The sequence below is a fragment of the Salmo salar genome, chromosome 14 (genome assembly GCF_965601325.2).
Source record: "Salmo salar chromosome 14, fSalSal1, whole genome shotgun sequence".
NCBI lineage: Eukaryota > Metazoa > Chordata > Actinopteri > Salmoniformes > Salmonidae > Salmo > Salmo salar.
Window position 1 is genome coordinate 79,403,682 of NC_138304.1, and position 27,309 is coordinate 79,430,990.

At 46.6% G+C, this 27,309-nt stretch overlaps 1 protein-coding gene across 3 annotated transcripts in view; it reads right to left on the reverse strand.

Annotated features, from left to right (window-relative positions):
• Positions 1 to 26,218, reverse strand: part of LOC106570238 (trafficking protein particle complex subunit 9) — a 398,200-nt gene extending 371,982 nt beyond the window's left edge. Inside the window, exons 1-10 of one of the 3 annotated variants that reach the window (XM_045694752.2) lie at positions 26,080 to 26,217; positions 25,091 to 25,235; positions 24,576 to 24,674; positions 23,833 to 24,188; positions 17,465 to 17,610; positions 17,019 to 17,156; positions 15,984 to 16,010; positions 14,304 to 14,425; positions 12,837 to 12,962; positions 2,926 to 3,142 (exon numbers count right to left, since the gene is read on the reverse strand). In XM_045694752.2, the coding sequence (XP_045550708.1) occupies positions 2,926 to 3,142; positions 12,837 to 12,962; positions 14,304 to 14,425; positions 15,984 to 16,010; positions 17,019 to 17,156; positions 17,465 to 17,610; positions 23,833 to 24,188; positions 24,576 to 24,674; positions 25,091 to 25,219 (1,360 nt within the window). In that variant the 5' untranslated portion in view covers positions 25,220 to 25,235; positions 26,080 to 26,217. Of the gene's footprint in view, positions 1 to 2,925; positions 3,143 to 12,836; positions 12,963 to 14,303; positions 14,426 to 15,983; positions 16,011 to 17,018; positions 17,157 to 17,464; positions 17,611 to 23,832; positions 24,189 to 24,575; positions 24,675 to 25,090; positions 25,236 to 26,079 lie in introns of all 3 variants that reach the window. The other 2 variants (XM_082961201.1, XM_045694753.2) reach the window with 2 other exon arrangements.
• Between the last annotated feature and the right edge of the window lie 1,091 nt (positions 26,219 to 27,309).

Genomic DNA, 27,309 nt, shown 5'->3' on the forward strand with positions numbered 1-27,309 from the left:
CCCTCACTCCCTTTCTCTCCTCCCTCCCTCCTCCCTCTCTTCCCCCTTCCCTCTCTCTCTCTCTCTCTCCCCCCTCCCTATTTTTCTCCCCTCCCTCACCCTCCCCGTCTTTCTCCCATCCCTCTCTCTCTTTCTCCCCTCCCTCCCCGTCTTTCTCCCATCACTCTCTCCTTCTCCCCTCCCTCTCTCTCTTTCTCCCCTCCCTCTTTCTCCCTTCCCTCTCTTTCTCCCCTCCCTCTCTTTCTCTCCCCCTCTCTCTTTCTCCCCTCCCTCCCTCCCCCCCTCCCTCTCTTTCTCCCTCTTTCTCTTTCTCCCTCCCTCCCTCATTCTCCCCTTCTCCCCTACCTCCCTCCCTCCCTCTCTTTCTCTCTCCCCCTCCCTCTCTTCCTCTCACCATCTCTCCCTCCCTCTCCCTCCTCCCTCTTTCTCCCCTCCCTCCCTCCTCTCCCTCTCTTTCTCCCCTCCATCCCTCTCTTTCTCTCCCCCATCCCTCTCTTCATCTCTCTTCCCCTCCCTCTCCCCTCCCTCTCTCCCTCTCCCCCTCTCTCTTTCTCCCCTCCCTCCCTCCCTCCCTCCCTCTCTTTCTCTCTCCCCCTCCCTCTCTTCCTCTTCCCCCTCCCTCTCTTCCTCTCACCATCTCTCCCTCCCTCTCCCTCCTCCCTCTTTCTCCCCTCCCTCCCTCCTCTCCCTCTCTTTCTCCCCTCCATCCCTCTCTTTCTCTCCCCCATCCCTCTCTTCATCTCTCTTCCCCTCCCTCTCCCCTCCCTCTCTCCCTCTCCCCCTCTCTCTTTCTCCCCTCCCTCCCTCCCTCCCTCTCTTTCTCTCTCCCCCTCCCTCTCTTCCTCTTCCCCCTCCCTCTCTTCCTCTCACCATCTCTCCCTCCCTCTCCCTCCTCCCTCTTTCTCCCCTCCCTCCCTCCTCTCCCTCTCTTTCTCCCCTCCATCCCTCTCTTTCTCTCCCCCATCCCTCTCTTCATCTCTCTTCCCCTCCCTCTCTCCCTCTCCCCCTCTCTCTTTCTCCCCTCCCTCCCTCCCTCCCTCCCTCCCTCTCTTTCTCCCTCTTTCTCTTTCTCCCTCCCTCCCTCATTCTCCCCTTCTCCCCTCCCTCCCTCCCTCCCTCCCTCTCTCTCTTTCTCTCTCCCCCTCCCTCTCTTCCTCTTCCCCCTCTCTCTCTTCCTCTCACCATCTCTCCCTCCCTCTCCCTCCTCCCTCTTTCTCCCCTCCCTCCCTCCTCTCCCTCTCTTTCTCCCCTCCATCCCTCTCTTTCTCTCCCCCATCCCTCTCTTCATCTCTCTTCCCCTCCCTCTCCCCTCCCTCTCTCCCTCTCCCCCATCCCCCCTCTCTTTCTCTCCCCCCTCTCTTTCTCCATCTTTCTCCCCCTCCCTCCCTCCCTCCCTCTCTTTCTCTCTCCCCCTCACTCCCTCCCTCCTTTTCTCCCTCCCTCCCTCCCTCCCTTTCCCCCTCCCGCCCTTTTTCTCTCCCTACCTCCCTTTCTCTCTCCCCCTCCCTCCTTTTCCCTCTCCCCCTCCCTCCTTTTCCCTCTCCCCCTCCCTCCTTTTCCTTCAGCTAAATGTCTTCTTCTGTGGTATTTGCGAGGCGATATTCAAGGTGTCGTGGAATCCAATTAGCATCACCATGAGAATGACACTCTGCCGCACAATCCTCACCCTGTCACACAAACACACACACGCACCACCCTGTCACAGACTGCCTGCATCAAAAGGCACTGTACATTCTGGTAGGAGAATTAGCAGTTCCCTGTAAGGTGATGTCTGATACTACTGTCATCCCCTTCTGTCATTATAACATGAACAGTGCAGCAGGGATTATAAGCATGGCAGCTAAATGCCTTTTTGGGAGTTTGTGGTCTTTGAAATAGTGTTAACTCCAAACAAAGTGAGAGAGAGAGAGAGAAAAAGAGAAAGTCTTCTCAGCCTGGTAAAGAGGAGAGTACTGAGAGGGCTCCCTAGCCAATTAAAAACCGATTTGCTTGTTCATTTCTCTGCCGGCCAGGCCTGTACCAGGCCGTATTGGAATACACTATTGAGCCCCATTCCCTCTCTGATGTTAGCCTCCTGCACCAGGGGCCTGGCCAGCTCTCTTCTCCTCCCAGCTCAATAAACTCAAATCTGATACCTCTCCTCAGGCTGAAGGTCTCAGGGACCTGGTCGTAGTAGAAAGTCATGCTGCCTTATGAGGAACATTTCTTTCTTTCTTTTTCTGCTTTGTCTTGTAAACAAAGTTAGGGAGGACGATATCCATAGTCAGACAGACACACACTTCACTCCCACCTACACTACAGCATAATCGTTTGACTACCTCTCACAATTGTTTTCCACAGCAGTGAAGTGGAGGTCAACAACAACGTCTCTCTCTCTGTGCCTGACAGAAACTCTTCTCTAGTGAGTGCTTGAAAGAGGATCACAGTAGAGATAGAGGACTCAATGTTTTCTCTGTCAGTGTTTCTTTTATGCTCCAGTCCCTCGTGGTGAAGTGGGTTGAGCAGGGTGAGGGTCAAGAGCCTGCAGTGCACAGCAGCTTATCCTAAGGACCCTGAGAGAGTGTTTGTGTGTGTGTGTGTGTGTGTGTGTGTGTGTGTGTGTGTGTGTGTGTGTGTGTGTGTGTGTGTGTGTGTGTGGGGGGGGGGGGTCTGGGTCAGCGCAGGTCTCAAATCAATTGTGTGTCTTTTTGCACAAAGTGGTGCCCGGAATACGTATCACCCCTGAGAAGAGCTCTTGAAGAGAAGAGCCTTTAAATAAAGCTCAGGGCAAGGCAATGTTATTCAATCTCTTGCTAAGTACTGACCTTACTGAAACAGATGTCTGTGCTTGTGTGTGTGTTTTATTGATAATATAAAGTTGTAGGGATCACCTTACAGTGTATGGGACAGTTTTGACACAGAGTAGAGGCACATCCAGTTGGGTACCTTTGCTGAAGTCTTTGGGGTCGAGGCAGAGACTGTATCCAGGCAGGGTCTCCAGCAGCAGCTTGTAGCAGGCCCTCCAGCCAGGCTCTGGGATGGTGGGGGCCACACACTGCATGGCTGCTACCCGCTTGAAGAAGGCTGACTTACGGTGGAAACCAATCAGGTGGTAGAGCTCAGAAAGGATGCTGTAACGCTGGATCTTCTCTTCCTCAGACAGCTGAGAAAACAGAGATCATTGGTTGGTTGGTTGTTGGTTAATTTGTTAAGTGGTTAATAGGTTGGCTAAGTGGTTAATTGGTTGGTTAAGTGGTTAATTGGTTGGTTAAGTGGTTAATTGGTTGGTTAATTGGTTGGTTAAGTGGTTGGTTAAGTGGTTGGTTAAGTGGTTAATTGGTTGGTTAAGTGGTTGGTTAAGTGGTTAATTGGCAGGTTAATTGGTGTGTTAAGTGGTTAATTTGCGTGTTAATTTGTTTTTTTAAGTGGTTCATTGGTTTGTTAAGTGGTTAATTGGTTGGTTGGTTGGTTGGTTGGTTAATTGGTTGGTTGGGTGATTGGTTGGTTGATTGGTTGGTTGGTGATGGATTGGTTGGTTGGTTGGTTGGTTGGTTAGTTAATTGGTTGGTTGATCAAATCAAATGTATTTATATAGCCCTTCTTACATCAGCTGATATCTCAAAGTGCTGTACAGAAACCCAGCCTAAAACCCCAAACAGCAAGCAGTGCAGGTGTAGAAGCACGATTGGTTGGTTGGTTGGTTAATTGGTTGGTTGGTTGATTGGTTGGTGATGGATTGATTTTATTAGATTGAAACTATTTAGATTGAAATATTTAAACCACACACATGGAAACACTGCATTTAAATCGAGACCACCCGTACCTAAAATGTCAGACGTACAGTCAGTCATGCGTGCATACATTTTATGTACGGGTTGTCCCAGATTTGTTTTCTGAATCAAATTGAACTTTTACAGAGATTCATTTGGAAATAAGCTGCATAACTTCTGTTACTGTCAAGGATTTATAATAATAATCATATATTTAGCATATATCCCCCATTTCGATCTTGTCTCATCACTGCAACTCCCCAACGGGCTCGGAGGTGAAGGTCGGGTGATGCGTCCTCCGAAACATGACCCACCAAACTGCGCTTCTTAACACCCGCCCACTTAACCCGGAAGCCAGTGTGTCAGAGAAACACAGTTTGAAAATAAGGGAGAGCCGCACACTCTAGGAGCTCAGATGCAAAAATGTAATATCCAACGTTTCAACAGCCAGCTGTCTTCATCAGGGTATCATCACAAACACTGCAGGGTGACTCGTTTATATAGTGTCAGAAGACACACAGGTGTTTGTAATCATGGCCAAGTTTGGCCTAATATCATTGGTTAATTCTCAAATATAAAAATGGCATACAAAGGACATACAAAAGAACAAATGGATAGCATACGATCATAGATTCATTTTAGACTACATAAGCTTACAAACAATTACAATGGCAAAGTCACAATAATCACAAGAATGGCTTCAGATCAAAGTCTACGTTGGGACCGAAGGGAGCAAGGGTCTTTAAATTAAAGATCCAGGCAGCCTCTCGTTTTAACAATAAATTATCAAAGTCACCCCCTCTCCTAGGGAGGGGGACATGTTCGATGCCAATATAACGCAGAGACGAAATCGAGTGGTTTGCTTCCAAAAAGTGGGCCGCAACTGGGTAAGTCAAGTTTTTGCACCTAATGGTGCTACGATGCTCTGAGATATGTACTTTTAATTCACGCTTTGTTTTACCCACATCATTTTTACCACAAGGACAAGTTATAAGATAAATAACTGCCTCATTGGAGAACGTAATAACACCTTTGATTGGGATCGATTTCCCTGTTTGTGGGTGTTTGAAGGATCTACATTTATAAGTGCCATTGCATTGAGCACAGCCATTACACTTGTAATTTCCATCCAGTAGGGGCACAAATAGATGGTCAGGGATATCTTGGGGTGGTAAATCAGAGTGTACCAATTGGTCTCTGAGATTTCTGCCCCACGAGAATACGACCAAGGGAAGGTCCAAAAACACATTACCGAGACTATCATCGTATTTTAGAATGTGCCAATGTTTGTGAACGATTCCCTTAATTTGTTCAGAGCGCTTTGAATAGCGGGTAGTTAGAACGCAAGAATGCATCTTTTTGCGAGACTGACCTTAAAAAAGGTCATGTCTCGTTTTGTTTTGAATTTTATCAATGCCAATATTAATCTGATCATTTTTGTACACCCTCTCTTTGAACTTTCTGTGTGTCTCAGCCATATTTCTGTCGAAATCTGATTGTTTTTTGCAGATTCTTTTGATTCGACAGAATTGGCTGTAGGGCAAACTATTTTTCAAGGGAAGTGGGTGACAACTGTCAGCGCTCAACAAACTGTTACGATCAGTAGGTTTCCTGTAAAGATCAGTGTATAGAACATTATTTTCACACAAGATCAGAAGATCAACAAAACTGATTTGACGTGTATCAGATTGCATAGTAAATCTCAAATGTTCAGAACAGGAGTTAAGAAAAGCATGGAACGCCTGGAGCTGTTTTGCATCACCCCTCCATAGAACAAAAATATCATCAATATACCGTTTCCAAATAATGATATAAGGCAAGAAAACATTTTTGAGAGGGTTGAAAATAGACTGTTTCTCCATGTAACCCACATACAAATTAGCATAGTTAGGAGCCATGGAGGATCCCATAGCAGTACCCTTCGTCTGAATAAAGAAATCATTTAGAAACATGAAATAGTTATGTGTGAGCTCTATTTCAGCCAATGTTATTATGCAGGCACTGGAAGGTAGTTCATTAGGGTCACGTTGCAGGAGAAAATGTTCCATGGCTTCAATACCGCCCTCGTGTGGAATATTAGTGTATAACGACTCAACATCAAAAGTAACTAACAAGGTGTTCTCAGGCAGAGGATCAAGAGATTCAATAATAGAGATCATACTGCTGGTGTCCTTTACAAAGGAGGGGAGCTGTTCTGCGAGTGGTCTAATAAACAAGTCAACAAAAGTAGATAGAGGGGCCGTTACTGCATCAATGCCCGCTACAATAGGGGCCGTTACTGCATCAATGCCCGATACAATTGGGCGCCCTGGAGGTTTTGTAACATTCTTGTATAATTTCGGCAAAGTATAGAAAGTAGCAATTTTAGGGTGTTGAATAGCCAAAAAGTCATGTACTTTTTTGGTTATCTGACCAGAACTTAAATACCCATCTAGGACAGTAAAGATAGTATTCTGAAATTGGGAAGTAGGGACACTTCTGAGTTTCTTGTAAAAGGTGTTGTCAAGCAGTTGTCTATGACACTCATTTACATAAGCTGTCCTATCCATGAGTACAACCGACCCACCCTTATCAGCAGGACGGGTAAGGACTGACGTATCAGATTGTACCAGCGACCCACCCTTATCAGCAGGACGGGTAAGGACTGACGTATCAGATTGTACCACCGACCCACCCTTATCAGCAGGACGAATGAGGACTGACGTATCAGATTGTACCAGCGACCCACCCTTATCAGCAGGACGAATGAGGACTGACGTATCAGATTGTACCACCGACCCACCCTTATCAGCAGGACGGGTAAGGACTGACGTATCAGATTGTACCAGCGACCCACCCTTATCAGCAGGACGGGTAAGGACTGACGTATCAGATTGTACCACCGACCCACCCTTATCAGCAGGACGAATGAGGACTGACGTATCAGATTGTACCACCGACCCACCCTTATCAGCAGGACGAATAAGGACTGACGTATCAGATTGTACCAGCGACCCACCCTTATCAGCAGGACGGGTAAGGACTGACGTATCAGATTGTACCACCGACCCACCCTTATCAGCAGGACGAATAAGGACTGACGTATCAGATTGTACCACCGACCCACCCTTATCAGCAGGACGGGTAAGGACTGACGTATCAGATTGTACCAGCGACCCACCCTTATCAGCAGGACGGGTAAGGACTGACGTATCAGATTGTACCACCGACCCACCCTTATCAGCAGGACGAATAAGGACTGACGTATCAGATTGTACCACCGACCCACCCTTATGAGCAGGACGAATGAGGACTGACGTATCAGATTGTACCACCGACCCACCCTTATCAGCAGGACGAATGAGGACTGACGTATCAGATTGTACCACCGACCCACCCTTATCAGCTGGACGAATGAGGACTGACGTATCAGATTGTACCACCGACCCACCCTTATCAGCAGGACGAATAAGGACTGACGTATCAGATTGTACCACCGACCCACCCTTATCAGCTGGACGAATGAGGACTGACGTATCAGATTGTACCACCGACCCACCCCTTATCAGCAGGACGGGTAAGGACTGACGTATCAGATTGTACATCAAGCAAAGCTTGTTTTTCATCCTTAGGTAAATTATGGAAAGATTTGGACTCCTGTTTGTTCTTAAGGAGATGAACAACATCTTTTTCTACCAGTCTGCAATATGTCTCAATAGAATGATTGCGATTGGCTGGAGGTACAAAATAACTGTTACTTCTAAAAGGAGTCGGAGTATGTGCAGGTGAATAACCTACTGGTTCAATAGAAACATCATGATTAGGGGAGCTAAAGTATTCCCTTAAACGTTTCTAAAAAACTTAAACATGTCTACCTTAACATCAAAATCGTTACACTGGGTTGTAGGCACAAAAGATAACCCTTTATTAAGCAAAGAGACATGGGCAGGGCTCAATATCTTGCTAAATTAAAGACACTCAGTCCCGTGGGTTCTGGGACCGTGTGAACGGTCTCCTCTGCCTCTGATAGTCGTTTCTTCTTACCCCGTCGGGTGCGGCATCTCGTCGGTCCACGGCCACCTTCCGCGCTTCCGTCGGCCCAGTCTCTCGTTGAGTAAAAAACTGCCACTGGAAGCCGATGAGGCGCTGGTTGTAGAGTGTTGGTCAGACGGGGGTGGATGGAAGTAAGCAGCATCCCTCCTGCGTCTGTCATGGAGAGGAGGAGCAGGACCTCCTCTGTCAGGGTTTCTCCAGAAGTAGACTTTATCCTCGGCCTTGTCTCTTTTGTCTTGGTTGAATTTCTTGATTATAAGTTCCTTTATTTCTGTAGACAACTTGTCCTGGAGCGCTTGGTTAGTTTTCATCAGTTCATTGAATATGCCATCATCATTAACAGCTATTTGTACAGCTGTGCGTTTGTCTTTAATCGTATTATCCATTTCAATAAAATCCTTTTTCAACTGGTCAACAATTAATGTCATTAAATCAATAGAGCGTTTGTTCAGGATGGCACACCAGCGCTCACAGAAATCATCTGTGCCCTGTCCCAATGATGGCTCTTTTTGCCACCTGAGTCCCCGTGGAATAATGCCTTGACACACATAATCACTAAGAGTGACTATATGTAGATGCGTTCTCGTCTGGCGCTTAGATAAATGTAACGGTTCTTTCGAGAGGTCAGAATTACCCCCCGGCATGTCAAAAACAATGATCTTATCACGATCCCTTTGGCTATATTCAAAGTCATCTTGTTTGGGTCTTTGACCAGTGTCAGGAAAAGAATGATCATTCGGCATCGTTTTAGAGCTTTTTTGTCGGTTGGGTGCTGTTTACTGGGTAACAGAATAATCTAGAAGAAAATCACTCGATTTCGTCTCTGTGTTATACTAGCATCGAACATGTCACCCTCCCTAGGAGAAGGGGTGACCTCGATAATTTATTGTTAAAACGAGAGGCTGCCTGGATCTTTAATTTAAAGACGGTCCCAACGTAGACTTTGATCTGAAGCCATTCTTGTGATTATTGTGACTTTGCCATTGTAATTGTTTGTAAGCTTGTGTAGTCTAAAATGAATCTATGATCGTATGCTATCCATTTGTTGTTTTGTATGCTGTTCTTTGTATGCCATTTTTATATTTGAGAATTAACCAATGATATTAGGCCACACTTGGCCATGATTACAGACACCTGTGTGTCTTCTGACACTATATAAACGAGTCACCCTGCAGTGTTTGTGATGATACCCTGATGAAGACAGCTTGGCTGTTGAAACGTTGGATATTACATTTTTGCATCTGAGCTCCTAGAGTGTGCGGCTCTCCCTTATTTTCAAGTTGTCTACTCTGCGAGCCAGCACCTTGCCTTAATAGGTGTGCGTTTCATTTTCTTCTAGAGAAACACAGTTTAACTGACAACAGAGGTCAGCCTGCAGGCGCCTGGCCTGCCACAAGGAGTCGCTAGAGCACAATGAGACAAGTCCCTCCCTGGCCAAACCCTCCCCTAACTGGGAGGATCCTGGGCCTGGGATTGAACCCAGGTCTGTAGTGACACCTCTAGCACTACAATGCAGTGCCTTAGACCACTGTGCCACTCAGGAGGCCCTAGCAGAAGCGTCTGCTAATAAATGGCATATATTATTATAAATCCTTGACGATAACACAAAGTTATACTTATTTCCAAACAAATCTCTGGAAAAGTTAAATTTGATTTATAAAACAAATCTGTGGAAAGGTTAGGAGAATGATCAGTCACTGCACAACGGAAAGGAGGTGGTGGCACACTGGCAGAATCATCCAAGACTCAAGTGAGATTTCCCTCCAGAGAGACAGGCCTACAGAGCAGAGCACACTGTGTGACTGCCTGAATAGAGCAGGCTTTCAGTCCCTCGCAGGATGGCCTCAGGCACCTGTCAGAGGAGCTTTCCTGTGTGTCAAGTTATGGGACTTGTGTGTTGGCAGGTGTTCCTCACACAGGGAAGCAGCAGTGACAGGTGTCTGAGTACAGGACCTGGGGGCTAACAGACTCTATGGGACCTGGGGGTTAACAGACTCTATGGGACCTGGGGGTTGACAGACTCTATGGGACCTGGGGGCTAACAGACTCTATGGGACCTGGGGGCTAACAGACTCTATGGGACCTGGGGGTTGACAGACTCTATGGGACCTGGGGGTTAACAGACTCTATGGGACCTGGGGGCTAACAGACTCTATGGGACCTGGGGGCTAACAGACTCTATGGGACCTGGGGGCTAACAGACTCTATGGGACCTGGGGGCTAACAGACTCTATGGGACCTGGGGGCTAACAGACTCTATGGGACCTGGGGGCTAACAGACTCTATGGGACCTGGGGGCTAACAGACTCTATGGGACCTGGGGGCTAACAGACTCTATGGGACCTGGGGGTTGACAGACTCTATGGGACCTGGGGGCTAACAGACTCTATGGGACCTGGGGGCTAACAGACTCTATGGGACCTGGGGGCTAACAGACTCTATGGGACCTGGGGGTTAACAGACTCTATGGGACCTGGGGGCTAACAGACTCTATGGGACCTGGGGGTTAACAGACTCTATGGGACCTGGGGGTTAACAGACTCTATGGGACCTGGGGGTTGACACACTCTATGGGACCTGGGGGCTAACAGACTCTATGGGACCTGGGGGCTAACAGACTCTATGGGACCTGGGGGTTAACAGACTCTATGGGACCTGGGGGTTAACAGACTCTATGGGACCTGGGGGTTGACAGACTCTATGGGACCTGGGGGTTAACAGACTCTATGGGACCTGGGGGCTAACAGACTCTATGGGACCTGGGGGCTAACAGACTCTATGGGACCTGGGGGCTAACAGACTCTATGGGACCTGGGGGCTGACAGACTCTATGGGACCTGGGGGCTAACAGACTCTATGGGACCTGGGGGCTAACAGACTCTATGGGACCTGGGGGTTAACAGACTCTATGGGACCTGGGGGCTGACAGACTCTATGGGACCTGGGGGTTAACAGACTCTATGGGACCTGGGGGTTAACAGACTCTATGGGACCTGGGGGTTAACAGACTCTATGGGACCTGGGGGCTGACAGACTCTATGGGACCTGGGGGTTAACAGACTCTATGGGACCTGGGGGTTGACAGACTCTATGGGACCTGGGGGCTGACAGACTCTATGGGACCTGGGGGTTAACAGACTCTATGGGACCTGGGGGCTAACAGCCTCTTTGGGACCTGGGGGTTAACAGACTCTATGGGACCTGGGGGCTAACAGACTCTATGGGACCTGGGGGCTAACAGACTCTATGGGACCTGGGGGCTAACAGACTCTATGGGACCTGGGGGCTAACAGACTCTATGGGACCTGGGGGCTGACAGACTCTATGGGACCTGGGGGTTGACAGACTCTATGGGACCTGGGGGTTAACAGACTCTATGGGACCTGGGGGCTAACAGACTCTATGGGACCTGGGGGCTAACAGACTCTATGGGACCTGGGGGCTAACAGACTCTATGGGACCTGGGGGCTAACAGACTCTATGGGACCTGGGGGCTAACAGACTCTATGGGACCTGGGGGCTAACAGACTCTATGGGACCTGGGGGCTAACAGACTCTATGGGACCTGGGGGCTAACAGACTCTATGGGACCTGGGGGCTAACAGACTCTATGGGACCTGGGGGCTAACAGACTCTATGGGACCTGGGGGCTAACAGACTCTATGGGACCTGGGGGCTAACAGCCTCTTTGGGACCTGGAGGCTAACAGACTCTATGGGACCTGGGGGCTAACAGACTCTATGGGACCTGGGGGCTAACAGACTCTATGGGACCTGGGGGCTAACAGACTCTATGGGACCTGGGGGCTAACAGACTCTATGGGACCTGGGGGCTAACAGACTCTATGGGACCTGGGGGCTAACAGACTCTATGGGACCTGGGGGCTAACAGACTCTATGGGACCTGGGGGCTAACAGACTCTATGGGACCTGGGGGCTAACAGACTCTATGGGACCTGGGGGCTAACAGACTCTATGGGACCTGGGGGCTAACAGACTCTATGGGACCTGGGGGCTAACAGACTCTATGGGACCTGGGGGCTAACAGACTCTATGGGACCTGGGGGCTAACAGACTCTATGGGACCTGGGGGCTAACAGACTCTATGGGACCTGGGGGCTGACAGACTATGGTACCAGGGGGTTGACACACTCTATGGGACCTGGGGGTTGACAGACTCTATGGGACCTGGGGGTTAACAGACTCTATGGGACCTGGGGGCTAACAGACTCTATGGGACCTGGGGGCTAACAGACTCTATGGGACCTGGGGGCTAACAGACTCTATGGGACCTGGGGGCTAACAGACTCTATGGGACCTGGGGGCTAACAGACTCTATGGGACCTGGGGGCTAACAGACTCTATGGGACCTGGGGGCTAACAGACTCTATGGGACCTGGGGGCTAACAGACTCTATAGGACCTGGGGGCTAACAGACTCTATGGGACCTGGGGGCTAACAGACTCTATGGGACCTGGGGGCTAACAGACTCTATGGGACCTGGGGGCTAACAGACTCTATGGGACCTGGGGGCTAACAGACCCTATGGGACCTGGGGGTTAACAGACTCTATGGGACCTGGGGGTTAACAGACTCTATGGGACCTGGGGGTTAACAGACTCTATGGGACCTGGGGGCTGACAGACTCTATGGGACCTGGGGGTTAACAGACTCTATGGGACCTGGGGGTTGACAGACTCTATGGGACCTGGGGGCTGACAGACTCTATGGGACCTGGGGGTTAACAGACTCTATGGGACCTGGGGGCTAACAGCCTCTTTGGGACCTGGGGGTTAACAGGCTCTATGGGACCTGGGGTTTGACAGGCAGTCCCTTTGGTTTCCCATAGGGCAAGGAGTGTTTCCTGACTACATGATCTAGGTAAAACTCTGGACCCTGGTTAGACGACAACTGGGGCACAGAGTTTTTCCTGAATATGAGTGGTAAGCATGGGACTTGACTAGGTAAAACTCTGGTCCCTTACAGTGTGTTTGAGACCAGTATGACGGTTCTCTCCCCCCAGAAAGGTACATCTACATGTCAGCTGAGGACTTACCTGTCCCAGGTTGATGTAGACAGCATTCTGGAGGAACTCTGAGGCCTCCATGGCCCTCTTCTGAATGGCTAGCACCCTGACTGCCTTCACACACGCCTCCAGCTCTATCACACCTGCATTCTTATACTGGGGGAGGGAGATGGAGACGATAAGAACAGACACGGCCCAGTCTCAGCATAAGGAAAACCTAACTAACCAATGAGGAATTCTGTGACCTTTCCCACCCTGCGTAATATTCTGAACAGATGTATTGCATCATCGGTCTCTTTCAAATACAGACATCTGTATCAGAGGCGTGAGATTACTGATCACAGTCCATGGGCTGATACGGAACCTCTGTCCTTCATTGTTACTTTACGCCACATGGTTCTTCCAGGGGACTTCCGGGTTCCCACCTCGTAGTTATATTGAAGTAGAAACTGGACTCCATACACTTCTCTCTCACACAACCAGCCAGCCACCCTTGTCTCCTTATTAAAATTCAATTAATATCTGAATGGTCCCGTCGTGTCGAGATAAAATGTAATTTAATTTGGAGTGAACTAGTTACATGTATAAGGGCCAAGCAAGTTCAAAGCAAAAATCCTATTATAATAGTAGCAATAAAACACTGCAGAGTTTCAGAAGGTCTACTGGGATGTTATGGATGTTACGCATCTGTGTTTTATTCCAATCTTTTAGCTTTGTTTGTTCGTTTTTCTTCATGTATACCTGTGTTATAACAGTAAGTATAGTTACTAATAGACTAACAATGCAATTAACTAATGTCTAGTCTTAATGGCAATGATGCTCTACATTTTTTTTGGGGGGGGGATTCAATTGTTGGGGTAATATGACATTTGAGATGGCCCCACACTTCCATTTGGCTAATTGTAACAGACAGTGACATCACGCTAGCTAAGCTTTCCAATGTTGACTTCAGTGCACTAAGACATTCTCCTGTAGTCAGCATGTAGTAGTTTGTTTACAGTGTGCACACAGCCTCTCTCTGCTGCTGCAGACTGCCCAACCATCACTGATACCTAGTGAGCTACTGACCCCTGGTGGACATGTTGAGAACTGCAAACTGGATAGTGGATAATGGAATACTCTCTGCAAACAGCATCGGTCTGCAAAGCGCAAACACTGAACCTTGTTGTTGAAACGTTGAATGTAATGAAGTATGCAGGAGCATTCAACAGTGTGTGTGTGTGTGTGTGTGTGTGTGTGTGTGTGTGTGTGTGTGTGTGTGTGTGTGTGTGTGTGTGTGTGTGTGTGTGTGTGTGTGTGTGTGTGTGTGTGTGTGTGTCTGTTTATTTCCTAGGATTTATACTTTTTGTACCCTGCAGATGAAAATTAGCTAGATGTACGTACAGTGCTTTTGAAATATTATTGTCCATTACCTTGCCATAGCAGGAGATGGAACAAAGTAGATAGGAGCATTCAATAGTGTGTGTGGGAAAATCTACTTCTTGTCTTTTCCAATACCTTGCCATAGTAGGAGATGGCCTCCTTGTATTTCTCTATGATGTCTTCAGGGCTCAGGCAGTTCTTGGCCCGGCCGATTTCACTGCTGGTGTCTGCACTGATCCCATTTGCTGTGAGGGCACCTGGGGGGCAAGAGCGAGAGACAGGGAGGGGAGAGGGAGAGAGAGACAGAAAAGGAGGAGCGAGAAAGAGGAGGCGGCAAAAAAAATGACATTAATGACTGGGAATATTGTCAATGTTATCAGACCCGTCCACCACTTGGCTGTTCACATCCATGCATATGGCCGAAGTCACAACAATCAACAGTAACTTACTCAGACACTGAGTATAGCTTACCTGAGCATACACACTTAATGCAGCGTCGACAGGCGTTGCAAACACCGAGATATCAAGACAACGCTCAATAATTGCCACATGCACAGCATTCACTTTTATATGGAAATACAAAACAATCTATCTATAAATAAAAGTCCTTTAGCGGGTCACTGCGCACTGTTACGTGATCAAAATGTGCTCAGTAGTTTGAAGCGTTTCAATTGAAATAGGAGTAGTATCTCTCGTCTACCTATGTGATTTGAATACAGATTTTGTATTGAGAAAACATTGCCTAGAAACGGCGCTAGCTGGGTCCATAGCAACGGTGTCGCGGCGATGTCACTATGACACTGCGTTACATGTGAATCATAAGACTACTCTGGGATCACACACACATACTAGAAACGTATACACTCACTGTACTGTAACTTGGTTTGAATAAAAACATTGCTAAGTGCTCCTCTTTAGCTCAGTTAGTAAAGTATGGTGCTTACAGCGCAAGGATAATGGGTTCGATTCCCGGGACCACCCGTACGTAAACAATTTAGGCACACACGGCTGTAAGTCGCATTGGATAAAAGCATCTGCTAAATGGATTATATTACAACAACAAAAACATTTAAGTGTTTGAAAAATGTGCAACATGTTACATCTAGACCCAGAACTACACACTTTACACAGACCCCTTGAATGGTCTAGTAAAACCAACCCCAGTCCCTAAAAAGGTAACATATAAGAGCTTCATTTCTGCAACATATCCTACTGATAGGTTGGCCAAAATGCCTCACACTGAACAGTTCTACATTGTAACTTGAGGCTACAGGAAGAACAGACAAATAGCTTGGATGCCTCAATAAGCAGTACTACAATACCAACATCGCCACCCTCTGGTGCATGTCTGAATTACTTTTTTCATCTAAATTGGAGGTTATAGTGCTGGATATCTTGTTGTTGATTAGGATTTAAAATGGTTACCATTCATTGACGAGAAGAGGTCAATGATGTAATCAAGCATGAACACCCAACAACATTAACGCTGACAAGAATAACAGGAATACAACCCCTGCCTTAAGAGGCGGGAAAATAATATCACTTTTCATGTACCAGTGGTGGAAACAATAAAACGTTGGAATCAGATGTAGTGCAATGGGTTGATAGCCTGGTCCCAGATCTGTTTGTGTTGTCTGGCCTTAGTTGGTAAGACAGCACTAACAGATCCAGGACCAAGTTAGGAGGTTGTCGTCACAAAAAGCATAAAACCAACAAGTAAGAGGGAAAAGAGCCACAGCAGGCAAACACAGGCAGGTGAGATGTCTAGCTAGGTGTAACGCTATGCAGGGCTGCCCTGTTAGTGTCATACCATACCTGGGTCTATGAGAACCTCCTGCGCCCCTACGGTAACACACAGAGACAGACACACAGAGAGAGAACGCAGGTTCACACAGTGCAGTAAGTTACTGAAAGCAATGTTAGTCCCCAAACGAGCCGCTTCTTAAACGGTTCCTTGTGACTTTCCCCATCAGTCCCCGCCGTAGTGTATACTATTTCTAATTACTTCAGTAATACACTAAAGCAAAATATGTGTGGTTATTTAGGGGTTAAAGTAATTGACTTGTTAATAATATTAAGTAAAGACGTGAAAGGAAATAAGATATGAAATACTGTTCAGAACAAATGGGTTAGGTTGTGGGGGCCACTGGATTTCTCAGGTAAAGTTGTCCAGGGCACAGAACAACAGAAGCAGCTGGACTGAGAAAAGCGTAGCAAAACTTGTGTTGTCATAGTACTAGCTGCAATTGCTTGGGCCACACGTCAAATAGCCAGGGAGACCGCTTCCTTCCAACCATCCTATAATCACAGCTCATTCAGAAACCTCCGGACATCTTCCACTGTCCCACAACACAAGTTGTGTTTAATGAGATATTACACTAAAGACACCCCCTCCCCATAAACACCACAACCTCCACACAGTAAAATACAATCCACATTACAACCGTACCACCAACCCCTCCTCTCCAGACGTACAGACACCCCCCTCCCCATAAACACCACAACCTCCACACAGTAAAATACAATCCACATTACAACCGTACCACCAACCCCTCCTCTCCAGACGTACAGACAGCCATACCTCTACCTCTACCTCACCCATACCTCTACCTCATCCATACCATACCTCTACCTCACCCATACCTCTACCTCACCCATACCTCTACCTCACCCATACCTCTACCTCACCCATACCTCTACTTGGCTTGGCCGAACAAGAAGTAAAAAAAATAAAAATAATTATCTTTCACTGCTTGAATACCTCGGCCCCATCACAAATATCACTACGGAGAAGACCACCCCCAACCTCACACACAGGGAGAGCACGCGAGAGAGAGGAGTGCTGCTTACCTGGCCGGTGTCTCTTCCCTGCGTCGGCTTCCTGGCCCTGGCCCTGTGCCAGGCTGGGTTTGCGTCCAGCAGCCTTCCCTGCTGTTCCTCCAGGGTAGTGGAAGATAACAGAGGCTGAACACAGGCCCTCTAACGCAGCTGGAGAACCAAGACACAAGGGAGATGTGTCAATGAAACAGAATACCCTCCATTAGAAGTTGACTAAAGGCCATTCTGTATGTACAGTATGGCAAGGGTGATGATCCTTCCTCCTGCAGAGCTACTGGGCTTGGCAGGATTTTGCTACTACCCTGTTGTAGCACCCCTGATTGCCTTCAAGGTCGTGGTGAGCTGCTGATTAGTCGAATCAGGTGTGTTATAGTAGGGTCGGAGCAAAAACCTGCAGGGTATCCACCCCTGCTTTATTGGATTTGAAAGTAGAGCCACGTCTTCCTCCTCAGTCTTACCCCCCAGCCAGAGGAAGTCATTGACAGAACGGAGCAGCTCCACAGCCATGTGATAGTGGACCAGGGCATCCTGCAACATGCCTGCCTGCAAACACAGGTCCCCAACGTGCTTCCTCATACGGCCCTGGCAACGCTTCTTATAGTGCCTAAGGAGGAGGGAAAGAAACATCAACTAGTGTCAGTCAGTTGTCGTAGAGGTATCCATTTACAATACAACTTTGTCCACGTTACAGCAAACAAGTATCCAAGTAGGGTTTACTTCTTACATAATTTTCACAAAAAAACTATATTTTGTTGTCTCTCTCATTCGTATGGTTTCCAAAATAAAAGTCCTTCTTTAAGCATAACGTATTTTCTTACCGAGGTCCCATTGGGTGCTAGCAGAGGAGACTCAGTGTTGAATGAATCTTATCAGTTACAAGTGGTGTGTGTGGGGTGGGACAGCACAAGCAAGGGAGACAGGGGTTGGGGAGGGGAGAACCCAATAGAGAAAAATAATCCCAACGACCCTGATCCTGAAGTCTAGCACATTAAACACACAAGGATTGAAGAGGACGACAACAACATCACCGTTTGAAATTCTAACAGAAGAAAAGGGGGCCAGTTTAAGACCTCTGTCTAACTCTTTACTGGAGCCTGAGATACTGGGAAGGTCTAGGGTCAAACCCACCTTGTATTCTGTTACCTAGAGAACATTATGTGTCAATTGAGGTAAATGGGGTTGACTTCCACGTTATTAGTGAATTTATGGTACATTTGCTTTGCTCATATTGTTTAGATTCAGAATAATGAGTTGGGCCTAAACTGTTCGGATGAAAACAAACGATGCCTATGTTACCATTTGTTAGCCTAGTTAGTGAAATAAAATGATGAGCAATACATGATGTATGGTCTGCTTAGAAGAACATGGATACCACATTCAAGGCATGCTTTCATAAGTAGGTGCAATAATAAGCCTAGTTGAAGGTGATGCATCCCTCCATGAATCACGGATATACGAGATCCATGTTAAAGTGTACTAGCAGCAGAATATAGTAGAAGATATGAGATCCATGGTAAAGTGTACTAGACACAGAATTTAGTAGAAGATATGAGATCCATGGTAAAGTGTACTAGACACAGAATTTAGTAGAAGATATGAGATCCATGGTAAAGTGTACTAGACACAGAATATAGTAGAAGATATGAGATCCATGGTAAAGTGTACTAGACACAGAATTTAGTAGAAGATATGAGATCCATGGTAAAGTGTACTAGACACAGAATTTAGTAGAAGATATGCAGTGGCGGTTCTAGCTTGTATGGCTCCCTGAGAGAACCCCCTCTTCAGCCCCCCCCGACAAAAAGAAAAGCACCCTTCTGCACCAACTGTAATTTTTATTCAGAAATTTGGAACACCACAAATAAATAATCATAACATTTAAAACCATATACATGAATAACTCATCGAAATCAAAAAGTAGTAAAAGACAAATAGAAACAAATGTGTTGATTTGGCACTCGAGCATCAATACATTACCCATCCACCAACACTGTCAACCAAGAATCACGACTAAACCAATTCACCTTGGTGGTGTGCAGACTGGTTTTATATTCTTCTGAACGATTTCACACAAACCAGAAAAAAATGCAACAATATGTCTGTGAAACTACATATTCACAGTATTATGAATGAAATATGGTTTATTTCAAATCAAATTTTATTGGTCACATACACATGGTAATGCGAGTGTAGCGAAATGCTTGTGCTTCTAGTTCCGACCATGCAGTAATATCTAACAAGTAATCTAACAATTTCACAACAACTACCTTATACACACACAAGTGTAAAGGAATAAGAACATATGAATATTTGGATGAGCGATGGGCGAACGACATCGGCAAGATGCAGTAGATGGTATAGAGTACAGTATATGCATATGAGATGAGTAATGTAGGGTATGTAAACATTATATAAAGTGGCACTGTTTAAAGTGACTGGCGATACATTTATTACATCCAATTTTTTATTATTAAAGTTGCTAGAGATTTGAGTCAGTATGTTGGCAGCAACCACTCGATGTTAGTGATGGCTGTTAAACAGTCTGTGATGGCGATAGAAGCTGTTTTTGAGATAGAAGCTGTTTTTCAGTCTCTCGGTCCCAGCTTTGATGCACCTGGACTGACCTAGCCTTCTGGATGATAGCGGGGTGAACAGGCAGTGGCTCGGGTGGTTGTTGTCCTTGATGATCTTTTTGGCCTTCCTGTGACATCAGGTGGTGTAGGTGTCCTGGAGGGCAGGTAGTTTGCCCCCGGTGATGCATTGTGCAGACCTCACTTTCCTCTGGAGAGCCTTACGGTTGTGGGCGGAGCAGTTGCCGTACCAGGCGGTGATACAGCCCGACAGGATGCTCTTGATTGTGCATCTGTAAAAGTTTTTGGGTGACAAGCCGAATTTCTTTAGCCTCCTGAGGTTGAAGAGGCAAGCTGTCTGTGTGGGTGGACCATTTCAGTTTGTCCATGATGTGTACGCAGAGGAACTTAAAACTTTCCACCTTTTCCACTACTGTCCCGTCTATGTGGATAGGGGGGTGCTCCCTCTGCTGTTTCCTGAAGTCCACGATCATCTCCTTTGTTTTGTTGACGTTGAGTGTGAGGTTATTTTCCTGACACCACACTCCGAGGGCCCTCATCTCCTCCCTGTAGGCCGCCTCGTCGTTGTTGGTAATCACGCCTCCCACTGTAGTGTCGTCTGCAAACTTGATGATTGAGTTGGAGGCACGCATGGCCACGCAGTCATGGGTGAACAGGGAGTACAGAAGAGGGCTGAGAACACACCCTTGTGGGGCCCCAGTGTTGAGGATCAGCGGGGTGGAGATGTTGTTTCCTACCCTCACCACCTGGGGGCGTCCCGTCAGAAAGTCCAGGACCCAGTTGCACAGGGCGGGGTCGAGATCCAGGGTCTCGAGCTTAATGACGAGTTTGGAGGGTACTATGGCGTTAAATGCTGAGCTGTAGTCGATGAACAGCATTCTTACATAGGTATTCCTCTTGTCCAGATGGGTTAGGTCAGTGTGCAGTTTGATTGCGTTGTCTGTGGACCTATTGGGGCGGTAAGCAAATTGGAGTGGGTCTAGGGTGTCAGGTAGGGTGGAGGTGATATGATCCTTGACTAGTCTCTCAAAGCACTTCATGATGACGGAAGTGAGTGCTACAGGGCAATAGCCGTTTAGCTCAGTTACCTTAGCTTTCTTGGGAACAGGAACAATGGTGGCCCTCATGAAGCATGTGGGAACAGCAGACTGGGATAGGGATTGATTGAATATGTCCGTAAACACACCAGCCAGCTGGTCTGCATATGCTCTGAGGACGCGGCTAGGGATTCCGCCTGGGCCGGCAGCCTTGCGAGGGTTAACAAGTTTAAATGTTTTACTCACGTTGGCTACAGTGAAGGAGAGCCCGCAGGTTTTGGTAGCGGGCTGTGTCGGTGGCACTGTATTGTCCTCAAAGCGAGCAAAGAAGTTGTTTAGTTTGTCTGGGAGCAAAACATCGGGTCCGCGACGGGGCTGGTTTTCTTTTTGTAGTCAGTGATTGTCTGTAGACCCTGCCACATACCTCTTGTGTCTGAGCCGTTGAATTGCGACTCTACTTTGTCTCTATACTGACGCTTAGCTTGTTTGATTACCTTGCGGAGGGAATAGCTACACTGTTTGTATTCGGTCATGTTTCCGGTCGCCTTGCCCTGATTAAAAGCAGTGGTTCACGCTTTCAGTTTTGCGCGAATGCTGCCATCAATCCACGGTTTCTGGTTGGGGAAGGTTTAAATAGTCGCCGTCGGTACAACATCACCGATGCACTTGCTAATAAACTAGCTCACCGAATTAGCGTATACATCAATGTTGTTGTTCGAAGCTATCCGGAACATATCCCAGTCCACGTGATCGAAGCAATCTTGAAGCGTGGAATCAGATTGGTCAGACCAGCGTTGAACAGACATGAGCGTTTCCTGTTTAGTTTCTGTCTATAGGCTGGGAGCAAGGGTCAGAAATGGTCAGAAATGGTGGTCAGAAATGGGTCACGCATTCGATATGCTGATAAAATTTAGGGAGCCTTGTTTTCAGATTAGCCTTGGTAGCATTTCGTAGTGTGACTGATTTTACTAATTGCATTAGTGCAATATTGAGAGCATCCTGACTGGTTGCATCACTGCCTGGTACGGCAATTGCTCGGCCTCTGTCCGCAAGGCACTACAGAGGGTAGTGCGTACGGCCCAGTACATCACTGGGGCTAAGCTGCCTGCATTCCAGGACCTCTACACCAGGCGGTGTCAGAGGAAGGCCCTAAGAATTGTCAAAGACCCCAGCCACCCCAGTCATAGACTGTACCCCTACTACCACATGGCATGCGGTACCGGAGCGCCAAGTCCAGGACAAAAAGGCTTCTCAACAGTTTTTACCCCCAAGCCATAAGACTCCTGAACAGGTAATCAAATGGCTACCTGGACTATTTGCATTGTGTGCCCCCCCCCCCCCCACCCCTCTTTTACACTACTGCTACTCTCTGTTCATCATATATGCATAGTCACTTTTACCATGTCTACATACTACCTCAAGCAGCCTGACTAACCGGTGTCTGTATGTAGCCTCGCTACTTTTATAGCCCCGCTACTGTATATAGCCTGTCTTTTTACTGTTGTTTTATTTCTTTACTTACCTATTGTTCACCTAATACCTTTCTGCACTATTGGTTAGAGCCTGTAAGTAAGCATTTCACTGTAAGGTTATTCTCTATTGTATTCGGCGAACTTGACAAATAAACGTTGATTTACTGTACAAAATTAGTGGTGCGCTATTTGATAGATTCCCCCGCTCCCCCTACCTCGGGCTTCCAGTGGGGAGACCTGAGGTCAACCTACCCCCACCCTCCTCCCCATCTCGTACTTCTGAGTGGGAGACCTTCCCAGGCAGTAAGTAGCCTGCCTAGCTCACAAACTAGAATCAGGGCGCCCACTCCGACAAGGACGCCAGGACAGCGGAGTCAATCACCACCTTCCGGAGACACCTGAAACCCCACCTCTTCAAGGAATACCTGGGTTAGGATAAAGTAATCCTTCTAACCCCCCCCTTAAAAGATTTAGATGCACTATTGTAAAGTGGTTGTTCCACTGGATATTATAGGTGAATGCACCAATTTGTAAGTCGCTCTGGATAAGAGCGTCTGCTAAATGACTAAAATGTAAAATGTAAATGTAAGGTTAATTGACCCACAGTCCCACACGGTGACATGATATCATTGACGTGACGTGTAAATGAACGATAGAAAACCAATCGCGCAAATGTCACCAATCAGAATTTTTGTGCGGGCGCCCCATGTTGCCCCCGGGAAGATGCCGCCTATACCCAAATCCACCACTGAAGATATGAGATCCATGTTATAGTGTACTAGCAGCAGAATATCGTAGAAGATATGACAACCATGTTATAGAATGTGTGATGCTTCAGAAGAATTAGAGCATAGACCTTATTCACTCAGTCAAGCCCGGGTCAGGTAACAACCTCCCAATCATCATGTTCCTGAAAGCCTGGACAAACCTTTACAAGCACATAATAGAATAGATAGGCTATCCTCACCATTTAAGTGAACCAACCTTCACAAGCCTCAGTCGTTGACAGTGTTCTGTACTCTGCATGTCCAAACTATCAGCTCCTTCAGAACTCTAGTTGTTATGATTTTATTTCATACAAAGTTGAGAGGAGTGATGAGTTTGGATCTAAGCTATGAACCCATGCACAAGAGCACTGGGGTAGGGGATGGGGCCAGGGCGGAGTGTCTCGTTTAGGAGTGGGCTTAAGCTGGAACTAGGATGGGCTTAACTAAAGCGATGTGTCTAACAGCATCTCACCTTTTCACACGCAACAATAAACTCACAGGACAGTATGAAAGAAACAAATGAGAAAAACAAATAAAGTAACCAAGATAAAATGGAAAGAAGCAAAAATAAACCGATTTTTCAACGAGGAAATAAACACGCAACATTGACTCTTGTCCTTAGCAACACTAATGTAATGACAAGGCGATCTTGACGACGGACATCACAGAGAAACACTGAGGTCAGACTTTCTCCAGCATTTTGGAACAACCAGCCAAGTAAAAACCATCTAACAACCTTTAGGCTTCACTTGACAAATTGAGGCATTTAATAAAGTGTAAACCTAATAGACTATTTCTTAATTCAGCAGTTACAGTACAGGCTCATAGAACGTTTTTAATAACCAACTTTGTTAATTCCAAATTCATTGACCAGCTGAAAAACTATATAAGCAGCAAAACATGTAGATGATTCCAGACCTATAAAACCCGAATAGAGTGCAGAAAAAAAGACAACTCACCTGCTATCAGTGTCCAGTCCCACAAAGTCTTTCTTCTCAAAAGGAACACAAAGCAGTGGTATCTTATCCCCAGACTTGTCTGTGGCTCTATCCAGCCTCTTAGACTCCAGCACAATGAAGATGGACCCCACAAAGTCCTCCACCCTCTTCTCCACATCGGGACAGTCATCATAGCTAGAGTAGAAGGCCACATCTGTCCTCTGCTGCTCTGCTATCTCCCCCTGCAGCCCGAACACCAGGAGCCGTGAGTCGTACAGCGTGGCTCCGAACACATCCTTCTGGCTGTGGAAACGGTCCGACGTTTGGGGCCACTCTTTAGCTGAACCACAGGTCGTCACGGAGATGAGGCCCACCACCTAGATAGAGATGAATAGAGATAGATAGACAGATAATACTATTATTCCTGAGGGGAAATGTCACGCACAGGACAAAAAGACACACCGCACTGCAGTGCTTCTCTAACCTCGCCTTGGGAACTCCCAGACGTTTCACAGTTTTGTTGTAGCCCTAAACTAGCACACCTAATTCAAGTAGTCAAGGGCTTGATGATTAATAGACAAGTTGAATCAGGTATGCTAACTGTGGAATACTTAAAATAGATGGAACAGCTGTGGGCCCAAGGAGAGGTTTGCGAAAGGCTGCTGTAAAGGACACATAACAAACAACAAAGTGCATTTCTGAAACCCAAATAAACATTAGTTAAAGCAACAAACAGGAAAAATAAGAGCCACAAAGCAACTAACCTTGCGATGTGTCTGGAAGTCTCCCCACTCGTTGTTCTCAGGGAGGTAGTGGTGCCGGTAACGGATATAGAGGTTCCTCTGGGAGTCCTGGGTGGACACCTTTTTTCCCCCAACACCATGAAAAGACAAAACACAGAACAAAAAAGGGATCATTTGACAATCAGGATTCAATGGTAAAAAAAATGACATAAAAAAAAAACTACAAAGTGAACGGGGTTACATATTTCAATAAATAATAAGAAATAGGCCTAGACTGTATCACAAATGCCACCCTACTCCCTATATCAATCAAATGTATTTATAAAGCCCTTTTTACATCAGCAGATGTCACTAAGTGCTTATACAGAAAGCCAGCCTATAACCCCAAACAGTAAGCAATGCAGATGTAGAAGCAGAATGTAGAAGCACGACTTCTTAGCGCACTACTTTTGACCAGTGTTAGCCCTGCAATAGGGTGCCATTTGGGACGCACACATAGCTAGTACACATAGTGAGTACACATAGTGAATGCTTACCTGGGCCACAGAGGCAATGCGTTTGTAGATCCTGAAGAACTGGTCCTCAGGGACGATGCCCACTGGTTGGACCACCACCAAGACCGTCTGATGGTCCTCAGCACACTGCATGTAATCTGGGATACTCATCTCCTTCTCATAGGCTCTAAGGAGCAGAGGGAAAGGAAGAGGGAGAGAACCAAAGGAAGGGGGTAATGTAGAGACCTTACCCAACACCTAGCAACCTCATCAAGTGGTTCAGACCTCTTGGCGTTGGGGTTTAAGATGTTGGCTTGACAGTCACTGGACCAGGGTTCAAGTCCCGGTCAGGCTACAATATTATTTTATTAATTCCTCAACACCTAACTACATTTCATCCACACATTCCACAGTCAAGGTTTGAAATCACTGCCAGTTGATTCTAAAGCATTCTGACAATAATCAGGTGTGTTACTGCTTGGTTGGAGCAAAAGCCTGCACCCACACAATTTGTCAACTCTCAGTATGGTGACCAAACATGTCATCATGGGAGTTATTTTAGGTACTATTTACAAGTATTGACAAGACAGCCGTTGGAATGAATTGCAAACTACATACATCACGAGTGTGACGTGTTGCCCATTCATAAAAACCACCCACCCATCCACGAGTTTCAATCTGGTGTATAAAGGCTCTACCTAGGTAGCAACAAAGATAGAACACTGTACTAGCAGCTCTAACCAACCTAGCTACAGTAGCTAGCCTCATGGCTAATATACCTTTGTTACAGTAAAATACATTCAACTTCAAATATATTCAGAAATTGAATTATTTCAGCCATCAATGTTTACAGAATGGCTGCCTTACCAAGTTAGTTAGCTTGCTAGCTACACTGACAGTCTCTAGAAAGCTAGCTAACATTAGTATGACACATGGTTGCTAGGCTAGCTGACTCTTCTGCCACAAACAGCATAATTATTTACCAAAACATGCCAAGAATTCACATAATGTATGCGTTTCATTGATGTTACCTTGATATATATTGATCCAAAAACGTTTAACAGAGCTTCCTGAATGAACTCTTCTTCTCTATCTTCTTCTTATATGGTATATTGGCGATCGCACAATTTAATGTGCATCCTGCCACCTACTGTCCGGGATAGAAACAGGAGTCCCAAAAAACTGAACAAACTACCAAAATACTACAAAACTAACAAATAATAACAAACAAAATCTGACAACGTTTGTGTTAAAAAAACAAAAGCAGATCTGATCCCTACACAGGCTCAAGGGGAACCTGGGAAGGCGGGTCTTCCGGAGCCAGTACCACTTGCAAGTCTTCAGATGTCAAATCCTTAAGTCCCACAAACTTTTCTTCCACAGCCACAATAATGTCACATTTCTTAGACTTCTTTGAGACTTGTGCTGTACAGTTTATAACTGTGGCAATGAATGCCACAAAATCCACCTTTTTAACACACGGGGTATATTTTGACTGGCAGAAAACATTTACTACAGACTGTGGTGCATCCACTACCATATCTTCACTAGCATCACTTGTTTTCTCAATTCCTTTAAATCGCCACCGCATAGGGGATTAAATTGGCCGCTCTAACTTTTGCCACCTCAATCTCCTTCACCCTTACAGGCCACTCTAGGAACTGAGGATCATGATCCCCACCACAACACCGTTGTCCTTCTACACACAGTTTTTCAGTATACTCTGTCCATCTGCACACACTTGAAACATGGCCAAATCCTTTACAATTCTTACACTGCAGTAGTTTGGGGACGAAAGCTCTTACAGCACCAAGCTTCACATGCGTAGTCATTTTCTCTTTATCTAAAAAGAACGGGACCGTCAGACGTTCTTATTTTTCTACATTCACCTAGCAGGTCAGACGCCGGGTGAATTGCAGGGTCCACCAACCACACCAGGATTTCTCTTCAGATATTCAACCTGAACATCCGTCGTCACCCCCGAGATGAATCCTTTGACGGATGCTCTACGCTGAAATTCAAAACACAAAACTTTTGTTGTCCGGATTCTTTAGAGGCCCACTGCAATCTTCCTCATCTTTTCCCCACCAGACCGTTTTCATTATTCTCTATCAGCCACTATGGCAGAATATGAATAGCGTGCATCACTGCCCTCCTATGTCCACTACTGGTACTGTGGGCTCCCATGCTCCTAAATATTTTGCTGTGCAACCTGGAATTTTGATTTGCTAGCACCATTGGCAATAGAAAAGCATTTACCC